Source organism: Caloenas nicobarica, chromosome 7, assembly GCF_036013445.1.
Source record: "Caloenas nicobarica isolate bCalNic1 chromosome 7, bCalNic1.hap1, whole genome shotgun sequence".
In the NCBI taxonomy this organism is placed as follows: Eukaryota; Metazoa; Chordata; class Aves; order Columbiformes; family Columbidae; genus Caloenas; species Caloenas nicobarica.
The window spans coordinates 5,149,970-5,166,194 of record NC_088251.1 but is presented as its reverse complement, the minus strand read 5'-3'; the positions used below and the strand labels follow the sequence as shown (position 1 = coordinate 5,166,194).

Below are 16,225 nucleotides of genomic sequence, written 5' to 3'. Positions count from 1 at the left end.
CTGTCTGGGTCGTGCCATGTGAACCTACAATATATACCTTATATTTTTTAGGTGTTTACATTTTTTTTTTTTGATTAGCACAACGTAACTGATCCTTTGAGCATTTTTTTACTTTTGAGAAGTTCCTTAACAGCGTAATACTGATTATAAAGCACTCAAGCGTCTCATCTCTGCTGGACACTTGGGGTTTTGTCTGCTTTTACTTGCATCAAGAAGGGAAACTGTTGCTTTATTTGTGCTGGTGGCAGTTGGGTTGTCAGGATCTTTGGGCATGTGAACTTGTCATAACTGCCAACAGGAAGCCTTGAAGGGTGTGTTTGCCCTTCAATCATTGTAAATTCAGTGGAGTGTAAACATACACGATATATTTAAGCTAGCATTAAATTGGTTAGCTGAAGTAGCAATAATATGCTATCAAAGGCGGAAAGGAACTTGTGTGGTTTGCTCAATCCACCTTAAAAGCTGAGTGATTTTGCCGTTCAGCCTGTACTGGTCTTCCACCAGTCCCCAGGCTGGTTAGTCACTGGTGCTGGCTGAGTGACTGTGTGAGAAACAAACTTTTTCCTACAATCAGGGTAAGATGATCTAGTAAAGTTTACAGTGAGCAGCTAATGATGTGGATTTCTTCCAGTTCTTCTAAGTTTTCAGTCAGAGACTTGTGTTTCTTTGTTTTTAAAAATGTAATTGAGTTACTGATGAAATTTTGGCTTCTGTTTTCTTGTTAATGGATTGTTGCCCATAGCAGCAAGGTGGTTAGAAAAGAGTGAGCGGTAACTGAGGTGGAGCTCTGAGCTACTTTCTGAATGTGGAGGAATAAAAAAAGACTAACAACAAAAGTGCCGTGAGTATTTATATACGGTCTCTGGACTGCAGTCTGAAATAGAAGACTCTGTTGCCCTTGGGGTGATAGTTCGCTGTTTGTAGGGAAAAAGGCACACGAGCTGTCTGTGATTAAATATCACCTTAGGAAACATTTAGGAAGAGCAGTCCTGGCGTGCCTTAATTGACTGCTTCTTGTAAACCTTGTGGTTTCACACTGTTCACATTCTTATCTGAATCTGGAATTTACAGTTAATTATATTACACCTTTTATTTTGATCTACTTCATAAGTTTTGTCTTTAAAACATTTTGACTGTAAGTCTCAGGGCTCCTTGCATCATCCCTGTTGTGTGGGCTGCAAATGCTGGTGCTGAGCTCTGGTTTGCCCAGACCGGGGGCTGAGCCCAGGGTCTGGATCTTCTTTCCATATCCTGACCTGGAGGACGGTGCCAAGATTTTTGCAAGGGTTCAGTGCTAAAAAGTTGAAAACCTGGGATACTCGGCATCGAAGTAGGTAGTTTTTCTGTGTCTGAAATGGAAGAAGGTGAGAGAGAAATACACTGTGGTCAACTGGAATGAACCTGGCTGCAGGTAGTTCTCATATGTTTTTTGGTTTAAGTTTTTTAATTTTTTTTTTTTTTTAAAAGCTGCACAAATTAACTCTTGTCAGTATTGCTTGTTTTTCTTTCTCCTTTATTTTGCATCCTTGTTCAGCTTCAGACATGAAACCTCCCTCTTCTCCTTGTACCTGTCTTTCCTGTCCAGGCTGTCGTCACTTGCCAGGTTCTCAGTGAGCCTTGCAGAGATGTTCTCTGGTGTCCTGAAAGGAATACTCCTAAAATGTGTGGGATTATGCTGACAATGAGGATTGGTAATAGCAGGACTGGGTTTTTCTTATCCAAGGGAAGAGTTTCAGTGGTGTTTGTTGTTTCATGTCATAGCTGTGTGCCTCATCTTCTTTTCACTGGTGATGTGGAGCAGATTCTTGCCTATAGAAGTAAGATGATCATATTAAAGCTACTGTTTTTTTGGCATTTTGTGTAGAAATACTGCACCACTGCTTTTCAGTATGATTGCGAAAAAATTATCTAGTGCACACACGTGTCGCTTTCTGGTTATATCTGTGAATTATACTTTTAGAATGTTACCAGGGCTATTAAATGGCATGATGCTATTCCAGTCTGTCTGCAGTAAAGTACAATTATGAAGTGTTTTTCCCCAAGTATACTTAGTTATTTACTAATAAGTTCCTTTTGTTTCCATGTATTTCTCCATCAGGGGTGTCACGTAATGCAGATGGTTTGCACTTTGAGAGGGGAAAAATAATAGTGCGTATAATGCTGGGGTCAGTTTGTGTTAAATGTCTTCCAGATGGCAGTGCATAATAAGAGATCAGGTTGTCCCTCCATCTGTCCAGTCAAGAAACTGTATCTTTGTTTTTCTTCTTGAGGATGACTGTCTGCCTTTCCCCTCCCCTGCTGATAATACATTGATCAGGGACAACATGGTATCATCTGCTCAGTAAGCAGATTTTATTTACTGTATCTACAGAGGAGTGCCCTGAAAAGAATTAGGTAAAAAGTTCACCGGCTGTTCTGCCAAGCATTTTTGTTCAGCAATCAAACCGAAAGGCCAAGTTCACTCGTATTTGCCAGCACACATTGCACTAGGAGAAATTTTGGCTAGACATGTCTTTCTCTTTGTGCTGCAGGTGCAGAGCTCTGCAACAGGACTTCTGGTTGATGCAAGAAATGTTTGGATTTGAAAGGCAGAGAAGGCTGATAAGTGCCCGGGCTGTACAAGACCACAGCTTAGCTCGGGTCCATGGTTAGAGGTGTTAGACATTTCGGAGCAGTGTCCATCTGTTCCCTGCAACTTGCTGCCCATCTTGTGGGCAAAAAAACCTGCAGGTCCCTGGGAAAGAAAATGGCAGCTTGGAAAGCACTTGCTGTGCGAGTTGTCTTTAGGGTCAGGCCATAGGTGACAGGCAGGGCAGCCTGATGTGCTCCCTTCCACGTGCTAAGGAAAGCTTTTCCTCTTGCATTTCATCTCCAGCTGAGGTTGCGGAACTGTGGCATGGTGTTTAGTCTAGGCCAGACAGAGCTGGTGCAGCTCAGTTGTGAACGCAAGGGAATGAAAACTATTCTAAGCCCGAGCTGGCATTGGAAAAGGTTGTGTTCCCCTACATCAGCCCCTCTCCCAGCTCCTGTTATGCAGAGGGTGCATTAAGGGGTCACAAGGGAATTTGGGAGTGGTGATGTGGGGTGCACTAAAAGCTGCATTTCTTTATCTGCAAATGGACCTTTCCCAGCGGTGTGGTTCACAGCCTGGGGAGCTGTGATGCTCTCAGGGTGTGCTCCTCAGCGTCATCAAGACAAGCTGGCAGGAATACCCTGGGGCATCTGTACACGCAGACAGGCAGAAAACGACTTTTGAGAATTTCATAAAAATAAACAGAGGCAGAGCTTGAAAAATGTTTGTTTTCTAATCAGCCTGACTCTACAGGATGAAGACTGCCCGATGCGTAGTTCATTGTGCATTGGGAAGACTTGGCTCTTTCAGTAGTACCCTTGTTACAATGGTTTGAACATAACTAATTGGAAAATAAGCTTAATGGCAAAGCTTGTTTTAGCAAGAGCTGTGGAGAAGAGGTTTTAATGTAGCCACTTCCTGTCTAAGCTGCTACAAGTACCATGCGTTGATACGTGTACAAAAGCTGATGTAGATGGGCTGGATTGTTTGAAGTAGACAAGAAGTGTGTGGTTTGGACAAGGTTGCTGTGCTGTGCTACTCAGCCTCACTTTGTGCTGTCTGTACCATTTCTGAGCTGCTCTGATTCTGCCACGTCCCTTTTGCAGTTATCATGCTACCAGTGGGCAGCAGCATCTGCAGGCGATGTCCATCTGGTGATGGGCAATCACCAGTAACACGACGCTGTTGCAATCCTACCTGCAAACCGTGCTGAACAGTGCCAAAATTACTATGTGGCAATATTAGCCCCAGACCTGCTGTCGTTAGTCTTGCAACTGCTTTTCACTGCCTTGCTCAACACCCCTTGGTACTGTGGACCCCTTATCAGAGCGACAGCAGTGAGGAAGAGGAGCGGAGGCTGCACGTGGTACCTTGTCCCACAGTCCACCCGCCCGTGGAACGTGGATGCCTCCCAGTACTCATGTTGGTGCAAGATGTCTGAGAAAATGCAAATACCAACTGCATTTCCACCGTGTTCCTTTACAAGCCCACTTGCACATGTAAGGCAGCTGACACTTGGCAGGGGTGGTCTTTATGGGAATCCAGTACTTGATGATTTAGATCAGGGGTGTCAAACTAACTGGGTGCCACATCAGCCTCACAGTTGCCTTCAGAGGGCCGAAAGTAATTTTAGGACTGTATAAATGTAGGAGTAGTTACATGTATAGAGTCCTAAAATTACATTTGGCCCTTTGAAGGCAACCATGAGGCCAAAGTGGCACCCGGTGAAAATTAATTTGGCACCCTTGGTTTGGGTGAAGCTTGGAAAGATGAATGGAATTTATTTGTGGGTTTAAGCACATGTAGATTCTATAGCTCATAAAAGTGTCATAGAACCACAGAACAGTTTGGGTTGGAAGGGCCCTCCCCAGCTCCCCCAGTGCCCCCCCTGCCGTGGGCAGGGACATCTGCACCAGCTCAGGTTGCTCAGAGCCCCGTCCAGCCTGGCCTGGGATGTCTCCAGGGATGGGGCATCCTCCACCTCTCTGGCCAGCCTGGGCCAGGATTTCACCACGCTCAGTGTCAAAAATTTCTTCCTCATGTCCAGCCTGAATTTCCCCTCTTTTAATTTAAAGCCATCGCCCCTTCTCTTATCACAACAGGCCCTGCTGAAAAGTCTGTCCCCATCTTTCTCATTGGCCCCTTTTAAGTACAGAAGGGCTGCAATAAGGTCTCCCTGGATCTTCTCTTCCTCTCCTCTTCCTCTCCTCTTCCTCTCCTCTTCCTCTCCTCTTCCTCTCCTCTTCCTCTCCTCTTCCTCTCCTCTTCCTCTCCTCTTCCTCTCCTCCTCCTCTCCTCTTCCTCTCCTCTTCCTCTTCTCCTCTTCTCTTCTCTTCTCCAGGCTGAACGCCCAACTCTCTCAGCCTGTCCTCCCCACACAGCTGTTCCAGCCCTGTGCCTTGCAAAGACCAGGGAGCAGAGCTCTGTTAAAAATGCCTGTGCTTTGCTAGCTGGTTTTGCTTTGCAGAGAGCGTTAGGAATGACGTTAGTCAAAGCGTATCTCTGAAAATGGTTTGATTTCGCGTGGAAAGGGGGAAGCCGAAGGGCTGCGATGGGCAGCGGGGCCTGTGGGCAGCGGGTGGGGAGAGGGAACAGGTGCTACTGTGGGCGATTAACTGGGACGGTTTTATGGGTTTGTAACATAAGGTCCATAATTTTATGAGTGTTTGGTATTCTTGCTTGGCTGGGCCCTCTTGTGAATTGTTTGGGTTTTGCAATTCTTTGTTTACTCTCCAAACAGATGTTCAGCACTCGCTTATTTTTAGCAGTTCACTTTTTGCTTTAAAATTTTACTTTCTCTAATCTTTGTGTGACCCTATATAGTCACATTGCCTCTGTATGTGTTAGATGCTATTTACTATATTAGGACAAAGACATTTTTAGCAAAGGGAAAAGTCCTTTGCATGAAAAAGGAAACAGCTTGCTTTATTTATTTATTTGCTTATTTATGTTGAATTGATGTGACTGAAAATTTAGGAAGCCTATGTCAGTGTCAGACCAGTTTGGACAAACTGGGGAAAGGGACAGAAAGAAGAAAGGAAGGGAGAGAGAAGTGCTTAAAACAAAGTTAATTTCTTAGAAGTAACTGAGTAGCCATCCTATATGGTGCAAAGCAACTTAATGGATATGAGCTAATCAAGATAATCACTTTCAGAAGGAGCTTTTGTGATCTTAGTAAGTTAGTGGAGAAACTCTTTGGGGAATAATTGTTCTCGTGCTGATTTATATTGTAACTAAAGTTAGGGATAGGATTTACGTTTGTCCTCTGCTTGTATACATGTTCCTAAAGAAAGGAACGGTCTGTCCCTGAACTTGACCAACTCTTAGTCAGTAATGCAATTTAATTGACCTTCTACAATTACAGTATAATTACTGAGGGGAAGAGGAGAGGAAATTTTAAAAGGAATGGCTAAGATAGCTGTTTATATTTAGTTCAGGAAACCTAAAAGAAGCTTCTCAGCCAAGGCCTGGTTCCATCAGCGTTTCCTTATTAAACGTTTGTGTCTGGATCTCTGGAAGCAGGAGCTGGCGGGATGGGAGGCCGCGGTGTGTGGCTGCTGCCCGGGATATCTGTGTCCCTCGGTGTCCCTCGGTGTCCCTCTGTGTCCTGGGAAGGGCAACGCGGCATGACAAAACCCTACGTTGCTCCTGCTTTTGAGACGTGAAGTCATCAGTTATTCAGTCCCATTTCTGTCATTAGTGTAATGAGTGTGGCCAAGAGCAGGGGGAGTAGTATGGTCACCAGTCTGCTGCGAAGAAACTTGGTCCTTCCAACCCGTATTTACACACTCTGGAAATCACTACATGGCCATTGCTTTTCTGAGCTCGGATGTTGTGGGGCTTTGCTGAGCAGAGGGACTTGTAGGAATTAACAAATACAGCAGCATTACAGTCCTGTAATCTTAACAGTCATGCCATGAGTTCAGGGATTATTGTGCTTTTGGTTTTACAGCACAGGGAGAGCTTTTAAACTGAGAGAATTTTTTCATCCCGGATTTTAGTTTTTTCTAAAAGAGAAGTCACTCAAGTCACTTAATTGAATGTTTGTATTGTACACTGAGGAGAAAAGGCTGTGTGAGAACTGCAAAGCGGTCCTTAGAGATTTTTTTGTTTTCCTCATTTCGTATACAGTTAAATTCCTCTGTCAGTTAATGTTATGGTCTATAAGAGCTGTCAAAACTTTGCAGTATTACTGGTTATGTGGTGATCTGAGAAATTAAGTGAAATAGCAAGTGTATAGAAATTAAGTGCTGGAAGAAGCAACTGGGTGGGAGAGAGATGGTGTCGGGGAGGGGACGATGTTCTCCTTAGAGCTCCTTAGTTTAGATCCAGCCACAGTTCATCTTTTAAGGAGACTTTGCTAACGTGTCCTGGGCACTTCTGAAATTTGTCAGCTTCTTTTTAATAATTGTTTTGCAGCACTCCCAAGCCTGATAGCTGCGAAGAAGTTGATAGCCTTGTTTCTGGGGATGTACCTTCGGCTGCGGCCCCTGGTGATGGTGTAGAGCTGCCTGCTCAAGAAGCTGAAGGTTTCGCAAGGGAAAAAAAGAGGTATCGTACAATATTATTTCATACGTTAAAATATATTTCTATGTTTGTACTTACTTTGCTTAAGACAACATAACTAGTGTGAAAGAGGATAAATAATTTTAGCAGATGTTTCATCTAAGGTATATAAACATTTTATTGCTGTATTTTGAAACCAAACAGTACACTGTCAAGACCTGCTTACTCCAGTATATTTACTCCAAAAGACCAGAAGAGGGAGCTTGGACTACACTGGTTATTATTATGCTGATCTTCTCTGCTATTTTTAAGTTAATAAATTTTTAGGTTTTTTTTCCCGAAGTATTTTCCTTTCTCGAAGTTCAAGATAATTTTTTTTTTTTTAATTTGGTGCAAATGTGCAAGATCAGGTCATATTCAAGAGGACTATTCTGCTCATTCTCCTTCAGATGCTGCCAGCATCTTCCCTACCCCACACCGGTGATTTGCATTGTAGTTGTCAGTACTTGAAGGAAGAAGTTCAGCTTGTTTTTGTTCTTGCTGAAGAACTGTTGAATTAGCTTGATTTCGGAGTTGATATTTCCTTCAGACTTGCATTGATTGGTGCCATAGTGTTGCATAGATGGCCTAGGAAATTTTTGCTTGGAAAAGCCCCAAGCTGAGTCCTCCCATCTCAGATATAGTCAAGACGAGACGTGCTTGGATATTCATGTCAGAGCTTCAGATGACACCTGCCCTGTGGGTGATTAACCAGTAAGCCGTTGTGGCTCGGCAATAAAGGCATGTCCATGTTGTGACATCTATTAATGGAAAAGGTCACAGCGCAGCTGAGAATATTACACGGACACTCCCTGGAGAATAGTGTTCTCCGCCCTACAAATACAAGCCGGCAGCTTGTGACAAGTATGATACAAGACGGGAGACACCATAGGAAATGCAGCTATTCCGCTAAAGCTCTGTGCAGAAATGTCTAGAGACGCTGCTGTCAGCGGGAGGGTATTCTGAATCACGAGTGAAAACGCACGCAACAGACACGTTCTGCTATTGAATAGTGAATGAACAGCTATCAGCAAATGTTATTCGAAAAACTACCCACCATATAGTAACTAGGAAACGTCGGTTAACTCTTTATTCTAAAGTTCTGATTATTTTGATCAGAAAATGGTTTCTTCACCTCTAGTGTATGTGCTTGCTGTAACACAGTTAGGCCAAGCTTTCTGTGTGATGATCCTCCATGATCCTGTACTGGACCTGCACTTTTTAACCTGTGTACAGCTGGTGAGGAACAGAAGTGCTCAAAGGTCTGTTTTGCACCAGTGTGCAAATTCTGTAATCTGGAGAGAATTTCCTGAATGAAGGGTAGATACCATGGCCATTCTCTAAAAATGGAGAAAAATGCTTAGGTGAGCTTGCAAGTTAGAATATATTCACCCCAAGATGCTGGTTCTTTTCAGAGAATTATCCAAAATTGTTTAAACTTTATGGGTACCCTGGACTGAATTTCATATTCTGAGAGTGCTTTTGTTTACTCACAGATGACTGGCATTTACAAATCCAAATTGTAACCACCAAAGCACATGGTGATTTTTTTTTTCCTTTTCATCAGAATTCAGTCTCAAAGAGAGGAGAAATAATTTTAGAACTCTGCAGACAAACAGAGCTGCTGTGCTCACATATTTAGATTGGCTTGTGCCTCTGAAGTTTCTGTTTGGTTTTGATAACGATGTAGTGTTTAGTAATGTAAATATCCATCTGTGCGTAAGACTCTCTTGGATGTGGTAAACAATGTTAAATGTAATTAAGTAATATTAGTAGAACGGCTCAATGTAGAATCACAATCCAACCTAGGATGTCAGTAACCAAAATGTACACTGGCAAACATCCTTGTTATGCCTTGTGAATAGTCGTTTTACCACTTGCAACCTTCTTTCTCTGAAGCTGAACTTGCACATGTATTCTTTTTGTAACGTGAACACAGACTTTCACAGACCATAGCGGAAATTAAGATGCATACAGAGGTGAGAATTGGAGATATCTGTGGGACAAAAGATAATTCTTGCATTCTCTCGAGAAGCAAATACATTACTGACCAAATAGGTCTTTGCTGTTATAATCAGCCCCTTATGTAAAAACTACTTGGACTATCTTGCGTTTTTATGAGATTCGTGTGTATCAAGTCAAATCAGCCGTGGAAAATAATAGCATGCAAATCAGGTTATGTTTCAGTTTGTCACATTTATGGCAAGTGCTTGGACAGCAAGGTGCTAAACTTCTGGAAATGCTGTGCCACGGCAGAGTTTTCTGCAAAATGGAGCCTTGAGGCATTTCAGTTTCCTCTGTGATTATGATGGTCATGTTATGAACTGTGTCACTTCATAATTTGGGAGAAGTGCTGAAATATTGCTAGTGAGTGTAATGTGTCCTTTACGGACGGAGCTGGAAGGCTCTGAAGAGCTGATCCATCCCTCTGGTTGTCCTGTGGGGAAGAGAGATGGGTCTAATCCATTCTGTAGAGCAAAAACCAAACGCGTGTCCTCACCTGTAGCCTCATTACCTGCTTTGAAAGCCATACCTGTCATCTTCAATGTGGCTGGTGTGATTGAGAGGTGGGTCCTCCTTGTCAGACACAAAGCCAGTTTTCTTCCAAAAGCTAAACCAGGTTGCGGTCGGATAATTTAGAGAGACTCTGGATGGACAGGGAACTTCTGCTGATCTCTGAATCTCAGAAATTAAATACGTATCTCTGTCTTACCAAGTTTTCCTGAAATGAGCCTGGAACCAATTGGAAGCACAACAACAAATCTTTCTGTCAAAAGCAAAAAGTCACAATGGTCTTTACGGAAAACTTCGCTTTCTGTGGTGTTGGATTCCAAAAGGTGGTTTCATAATACCTCCCCGGGAGGGAGCAAAGGCGAATTATTGATGTCACACAGAAAAAAAGGATAAGCTTCATGACTTCTGGGTTTTAATCATGTGATCATGTGTTGAAAACAAGTTTTTTCCTTTTACCTGCCTTTGGAGAGGCTTGGTGTAAAACTATGTACATAAAAATCAGTGTATTGCCTTAATTTATGACCAATACTGATAATCCTAGACTGAGCTGCTTTTAATGATGTAATCAAAACCAAGAAGGGTTCAAATGGGATTTAGAAATATACAGCTTTTTTTCTTGAGTGAATTTAACCCTTTCGAAAGGGATGAGTTATTCCAGTAAGTCTGCAAGTGCACTGAGCAAGGACAAGGTGGGAAATACAAGTAAGGGATGCAAATGCAATTTCAAGGCCTCTTTGTTTCCAAAGTGTGGGGTTTTGAGGTTTGTTTGTGGTTTTTTTGGTTGGTTGGTTTTTTTGTTTCTTTGGTTTGGGTTGGGGTTTTTTTGTGGAGTGTGAGGAGTGTTCGGGGTTTTCTATGTGTGTTATATGGACTCGATAGTACTATACCTCTAATGTGTGTCTAGACTGGTGCACAAGTGAAGTGATGATGGGTTTTTTATAATAGCAGCAGAACGAAGGTATTGAAATTAAGTTGCTTAGGACTTGGAAACTAAAACCCATACATTTTTTTTAGGGCTTGCACCATCTTCTGGAGCACAACATAAAAAATAGACACCTTCCATGTAATCAGCGGGTCTGTAGCAAATGTAGAGGAATGAGCCACAGTCCTGCTATTCATTCATTTCCTCCATTCCAGGTTTTTCTCAGCCCCAGGCAGGAGGACACTTTGTGTTGCTCACTGTAGGTCTCCAGCCTATTTACTGAGCCACAGCATCAAATCCTGGGATGTGTTTTAAGCCAAAAATGTTGTGGACTAAGTGCATTTTCTTATAGCTGACTGTGACACTGGTATTGTGGGGTCTCCAGGGGAGGGACTGGATCCTGTGGGGGCTCTGGGTGAACCCATGGCTGGGGTACAGTCCTGTGTGTGATGGAGACCCCCATGTTGTGTGCTGGCAGAGGACAGCTTCCATAAATCAGCAGCGGTTCAACAAATAGTGTCCAGTAACTGCATTTTTAACAGGCAAAGCATTAATGGATGCTCGATGGAAGTCGGAAATTTCACCAGCTTTCTAACCTTATCTTTGTTCCGAATTTAGACTCTCTAGGGTGCGTTCTGCCTGCATGTTTATGCTCAAAGAGAGCAATTATTTATGTGTTGTAAAGCTTCTCTCTGTATGTGGCAGTGGACAAAAGGGCGATGCTAGCCCTCTGTTTGCTTGTTATTACTGTATATTTTACAGGTTCCCTCAGGCAATATATGGTAATTTCCTTGCTGCTAGAACAGGTTCAGCAGTGTGAAAATGAATATGTCATTACACTAATTAATCCATCCACAAGGAATTTGAGAATGGCATTAATCATCTCGTATCAACCCTACAAAACTGTGGCAGTACCGACTCAAGACAGAGATATTATGCCCGTGGCATGGGCTGCGGTTCCCTGGCAATGTGGCACATACGGTGACAGTTCTGATGGTGGAGGACTTGCAAGGCATCAGCTCTTGTCCTGCAGCAGGTAATGGATGGGTTAAAGCTGTTGGGTCAGGTGTAATTTGTATTTCTCAGTAATTAATGTTATGCTTAAATATGGCCTGTGCTTTTGGAGCACTCTGCCCCTAATGCGAGATGTTGACCCTTCTTTTAAAAACAGAAGCAAAAAGAAATCCCTGAAAAATATCAAAAATGCTTCATTTTCTGTTAACTCTCTTGAAATCAGAAGGAAGTGGTAAGCTAACTTCTTAAAGAAGTTACCCAGTCGTCATTTGACCACCCATCCTTTGCCGTCATAGCAAAGTCTTGCACCAGGCGGGAATCCCGTTCTTGTCTGATTTCTTCATCTCACATTTTCATAATTTAATTCTTCATGTAGACCCTGAGGGTAAGAGACCTTTGGATTCTGCTGCCTGAAATCTCCCACAACAAGGTGCCCTCAGAGAGTTATTTGCTCTGATCTTGTCAGCTGAGGGCAGGTGCACAAAAGCCCTTAAAATGTCATTTTCCTCCTGGCGTTACGCAGCTCCTTCCCTAACAAGCCTGGCCCAGCTGTCTTAGGGATCTTATACCTCGGGGTGTTTAGAGGCTTAGAAAGAAGCATGGAAGCAAGATAAGGTCCCCTGGTCTGGGATGGTGGTTTTGTAACTCCAGTGCACGGAAATGTCAACAGAGCTTTGGGCATTTAGCTCATGGACGTGGTCTGCAGAGGCAGATTCAGCAGTAAAACAAACTCCCTCCTTTGGTGTGGATATGTTTGTGGTCCCAGTCTGAAGGCTGGGCCGAAAATTTGGAAAACGGGGGTTTTAAAGTTCTGTTTGTGATCCAGTGAATTCAGGCCTGGTTCACACAGTAGTGGCATGAGACAAATGCAATCCAAAATTGAAGTGACTGTGCCCCAGCAGGTGGGGAAAACACAGGAGCAAACGACAGGCCAGAGGCTGCACGAAATGGTGCAGGACAAAGAGCTTTCGGCAGGGGTTTGGCTGCCATGGAGCCTTAACTTGGGTCTTCTCTGTAGATCTGCACCTCCAATCCTGGGGTCAGTTTTGGGCAAGGACAAAAAAGCCCTTGAGGTGCTGGAGCGAGCTGGTGAGGGGCTGGAGCACAAGTGTGATGGGAGCGGCTGAGGGAGCTGGGGGTTCAGCTGGAGAACAGGAGCTGAGGGGAGACCTTCTGATCTCTGACCTGCCTGAAAGGAGCTTGGAGCATGGAGGGGGTTGGTCTCTGCTCCCAAATAAGTGATAGGGTGAGGGGAAATGGCCTCAATTTGTACCAGGGGAGATTTAGATTGGATATTGGGAAAAATTTCTTCCCAGAAAGGGCTGTCGAGCATTGGAACAGGCTGCCCAGGGCAGTGGTGGAGTCACCATCCCTGGAGGGTTTAAAAGATGCGGAGATGTGATGCTTAGGGACATGTGTTAGTGCCACAATTAGGTCAGTGGTTGGACTCGATCTTGAGGGTCTCTCTCATCAAAAATGATTCTATGATTCTACCTGTGTGGTAGATGGATCGCCCTGTTCCTTTGGTGACATCTCTGCATGGACACTTCCACGCCTGAGGGAGCGGCGCTCAGCCCCCGGAAACCTGATCTCGCTGTTTGTGTGGCTGCTTAATTTCATAAAACGCCTTTGTACGTGGAATCTTCTGGTGTGTTTAGTTCTCACGTTACTGATCGTAATTCACTGCCGACCTCTGAAAGAATGTAGCCCCCTGGCATCCTGAATAGCACCGCGCAGAGACCCCTTTTGTTGTCTTTGCTGTGGGCTTCCCATGCAGGAAATTTCAATAACTAAGCAGGCGTCTTGGTTATTCATAACTCGTAATGCCATTAATCTCACTTGCAATTTAGATTAAGCAGTGACCCTAGCAACCAAATAGTGATCAATGAGAGTGGGGGACACATTTATTTATTTATGTATTTGATTTTAATTGTAATTTTTTTTTTAGAAACCCATTCTAGTGTTTCTTTCTGGTGAGCTGCAGTGTCAGCCCTGGGCGTATCATCACTAGTCACTCAATTTTTCTTTGATTTGGTAGATGGAAATATTCTGTCAGTGTGCTCAGGCTTAAAATTCTGCGACAGGGTTTTTTTTCATGAGCTAACAATGTATCAATGCAAATGAAGCACTCATGCCATGTTAATCTAGATAAGCGGTGGAACAGACTGTGTGTTTATCAAAGTATTTAATCTATAAAAGTTAAATCTCTGAAGCTTTATACCTAGTATCTCCTCATGTTATTTTGTGGTGCAGTAAAATTTTACATCATGGTAACGCAGATAGGGCTGTGTTATGTCAGGTATTGTACAGAGGCAATTGAATTAATTGCTTTTATTATTCTTGAAGAGAATATTGAAAAATATCCCACCGATTTAATACTCACTAATTATTTTGTGCTCAGATTTCATTTATACTCTCTAGTCATGAATCAGTAACCCACTCTAAGCTCATTTAAAAAAAACAAACAAACAAACAAAAAACCCCCCAAAAAAACAACAAAAAACCCCCAAACAAATAAAAACCACAAACAAACAAACAAAAAACAGCTACAAAAAAAACCAAAACCCAACAAAACTGTGGTTTCAATCTGAATGTCTATCATTCTTACTGTAGAGCTGAATTTCTGATTTATCTGCACTGGAGTGGGATTAATTTAGGGATAGCTGGATCTTTGGAGGATGGAGATGAACGTGCCTTTAAATTGCTAATTATAGATCATAATCATATCTTAATTATACTGTGGACATGAACTGCACTAAATGCCAATTTATTAGGCACTACTAAAGCATAGGTGTTACAATTTATGTTAACGCTTTACTGGGTTTTGCCAGTAAAACCAAAATGGGACAAATTTGTTGCATATTTTAGGTAACTTTTCAAACTTACTCTTTCATTTGTAGCGTGAAGTTGCCCCATAAACCTAAGGGAAAGAAAGACAGAAAAAGAGAGAAAGGAAGGAAGAGAAAGAAAGAAAGAAAGAATCTGCTTTTCTTCCACTGCTCTTGCTACTTGATAGCAAGAGGTTGTTCCTCTCTTTGACAATTTGTGTGGCTCTCCAGGAGGTGGCATTTGCTTAAGTTCTCTCTTTGGGATATCGTCTTTCAAAATAATAAAGATTTGAAGTTTTACATCATGGTATATTCACATGCAATACCGGGGCTGTTCCCTAAAGCAAAAGAAAAATTAGAATAGCGCCTCTGGGGACAGAGAGATGGAAGGGGTTATGGTTGCTTTCTTGCAAAGATTCCTCCTGGCACATCTCTGGGTGTAACCTAAGAGTGGAGTTAACTGGATAAAGAAGTGAAGAACCAAAGTGCAGGGTAGCAGATGCCTTGTAGCGTTCAACCGGCAGCCCCAGCAGCTCATTGCTTGAAGAGATCTTTGAAGTGACTCTCCTCAAGGCAAGTGGAAATTATAAGACAGATCCTTTCTTGGTCACTTTGGAGAGGGAGGTAAGGCTAAGGAGCAAAAAAGTCTGTCAGCAGGAGTGAGAGGGACTGATTTGGAGAATAAACGAACAAAAAAAGGAAATCCTAAGTGTCCAAGGACTGAAAAAATGCATGGTGAGTAAGTTAGCACAGGAATATGAGTAACATGTCTAGAGCCATGTATTTTTGCGCAGCTGTAGCGAAGAATGCTTGAATTCTTCAAAAGACTGTAAAAATGCTTTCTGTATAACCTTCAGAAAGATGAACGCCAAACCTTGAGTGGTTGAAAACAGTCTGCTTGACCTTCTCTGTAACACCAGGATCCACACTGGTCCTGGGAGACCCGTGTTTCTGGAAGGATTTAGCAGACGGAGCGTATCAGCAAAGGCCAAGGGAGGCCGATGATCCTTGAAGGGTTTTAGAGTACAGGAGTCTCCAGCCTTGGGTGTCCTAAAAACGCTGTCACCACTGCACTTCAGAAGGTGTTAATGCTTTTATGTGCTGATGTGATGTGTTCTCAGAAGTACAGCCAGCCTCCCAGAGGCACTGGTTTGCCTTGCAACTGTGGCTATACAGAAGTGTTGATTATTTTTTTTTGAGCAGTTTGGTCCTTTTTGGCCTTTAGGAAAGATGTTGCTATTTCTTAGTGACCTGAAGTTGTGGATGCCCAAGCCATGAGCCCTTTGATACCTGACAGCCTAATAATAAAGGAGTCCTTGGGGTGAAAACTTCTTCCCAGGCTGCACTCAAGGCTTTGGCATCCAAAGGCAATATCTAAATTTTTTATAAATAAATTTTTTACGATGAGGGTGGTGAAACACTGGCCCAGGTCACCCAGAGAGGTGGTGGATGCCCCATCCCTGGAGACATCCCAGGCCAGGCTGGACGGGGCTCTGAGCAACCTGAGCTGGTGAATGTGTCCCTGCTCATGGCAGGGGGGGCACTGGATGAGCTCTGAAGGTCCCTTCAACCCGAACCTTCCTGATTCTAAGTATTAAAATATTAATATTAAAAGAAAAAAAAATATTTCGGGAGAAGGAGGATTCTGTTTGAACAATAATCTATCCTTTGTTAACATTTTCCCTTTTTTTTTGTTTGTTTGGTTGGTCAGTTTTTGTTGCCAGTACTGTTCTTCAGAGCTTTGGCAGCAGCCTTCAGGATACTGGAGAAATCCCTCTTTGTTATTGGGATGTTTGGTTTTGCTCTGTTCTATGCAGTTTGCTTTATATG

General features: G+C 43.0%; 1 protein-coding gene across 13 annotated transcripts in view; it reads left to right on the top strand.

Moving 5' to 3' along the window:
* TACC2 (transforming acidic coiled-coil containing protein 2) overlaps positions 1-16,225 on the top strand; it is a 145,337-nt gene that overhangs the window by 61,492 nt on the left and 67,620 nt on the right. For all 13 annotated transcript variants that reach the window (XM_065639051.1, XM_065639056.1, XM_065639061.1 and 10 more), the window contains one exon: positions 6,992-7,123. In XM_065639051.1, the coding sequence (XP_065495123.1) occupies positions 6,992-7,123 (132 nt within the window). The remainder of the gene's footprint in view (positions 1-6,991; positions 7,124-16,225) is intronic.